Source organism: Haliaeetus leucocephalus, unplaced genomic scaffold (genome assembly GCF_000737465.1).
Source record: "Haliaeetus leucocephalus isolate CR32 unplaced genomic scaffold, Haliaeetus_leucocephalus-4.0 Scaffold403, whole genome shotgun sequence".
Lineage (NCBI taxonomy): Eukaryota > Metazoa > Chordata > Aves > Accipitriformes > Accipitridae > Haliaeetus > Haliaeetus leucocephalus.
The window spans coordinates 6,297-6,712 of NW_010972839.1; the positions used below are offsets into that span (position 1 = coordinate 6,297).

Sequence of the window (416 nt, forward strand, 5' to 3'; positions counted from 1 at the left end):
ACTTAGGGCAGGAGAACCCCAATATTCTGGGGAGAACCCCAACACTTTGGGCAGGAGAACCCCAATATTTGGGGCAGGAGAACCCCAATATTTGGGGCAGGAGGACACCAACTTTTGGGGCAGAACCCCAACACTTGGGGCAGGAGAACCCCAACATTTGGAGCAACCGCACCCCAACTTCTGGACAGGGGAGAACCTCAGGATATGAGTACGGGAAGACCCCAGGTTTTGTGGCCGGGGGTTCCCCCATCTTTGGGGTCAGGAATACCCCATCATCTCCCAAGCTGGGCATACCCCAACTTTGGGACAGGGTGTACCCCCATGTAAGGTATTTTTTGGGGGTTCCTCCCACACACACACCTTGTTGTAGTTTTTGCCGGCAGACTCGCGCTCGACGGGGCGCAGGGCTTGCAGTT

The 416-nt window shown here is 56.0% G+C and overlaps 1 protein-coding gene across 1 annotated transcript in view; it reads right to left on the bottom strand.

Moving 5' to 3' along the window:
* Window positions 1-416, bottom strand: part of LOC104835806 (latrophilin-1-like) — a gene marked incomplete at its 3' end in the record, with an annotated part of 19,714 nt that overhangs the window by 6,071 nt on the left and 13,227 nt on the right. Inside the window, exon 3 of the mRNA XM_010573979.1 lies at window positions 361-407. Within this exon, the coding sequence (XP_010572281.1) occupies window positions 361-407 (47 nt within the window). The remainder of the gene's footprint in view (window positions 1-360; window positions 408-416) is intronic.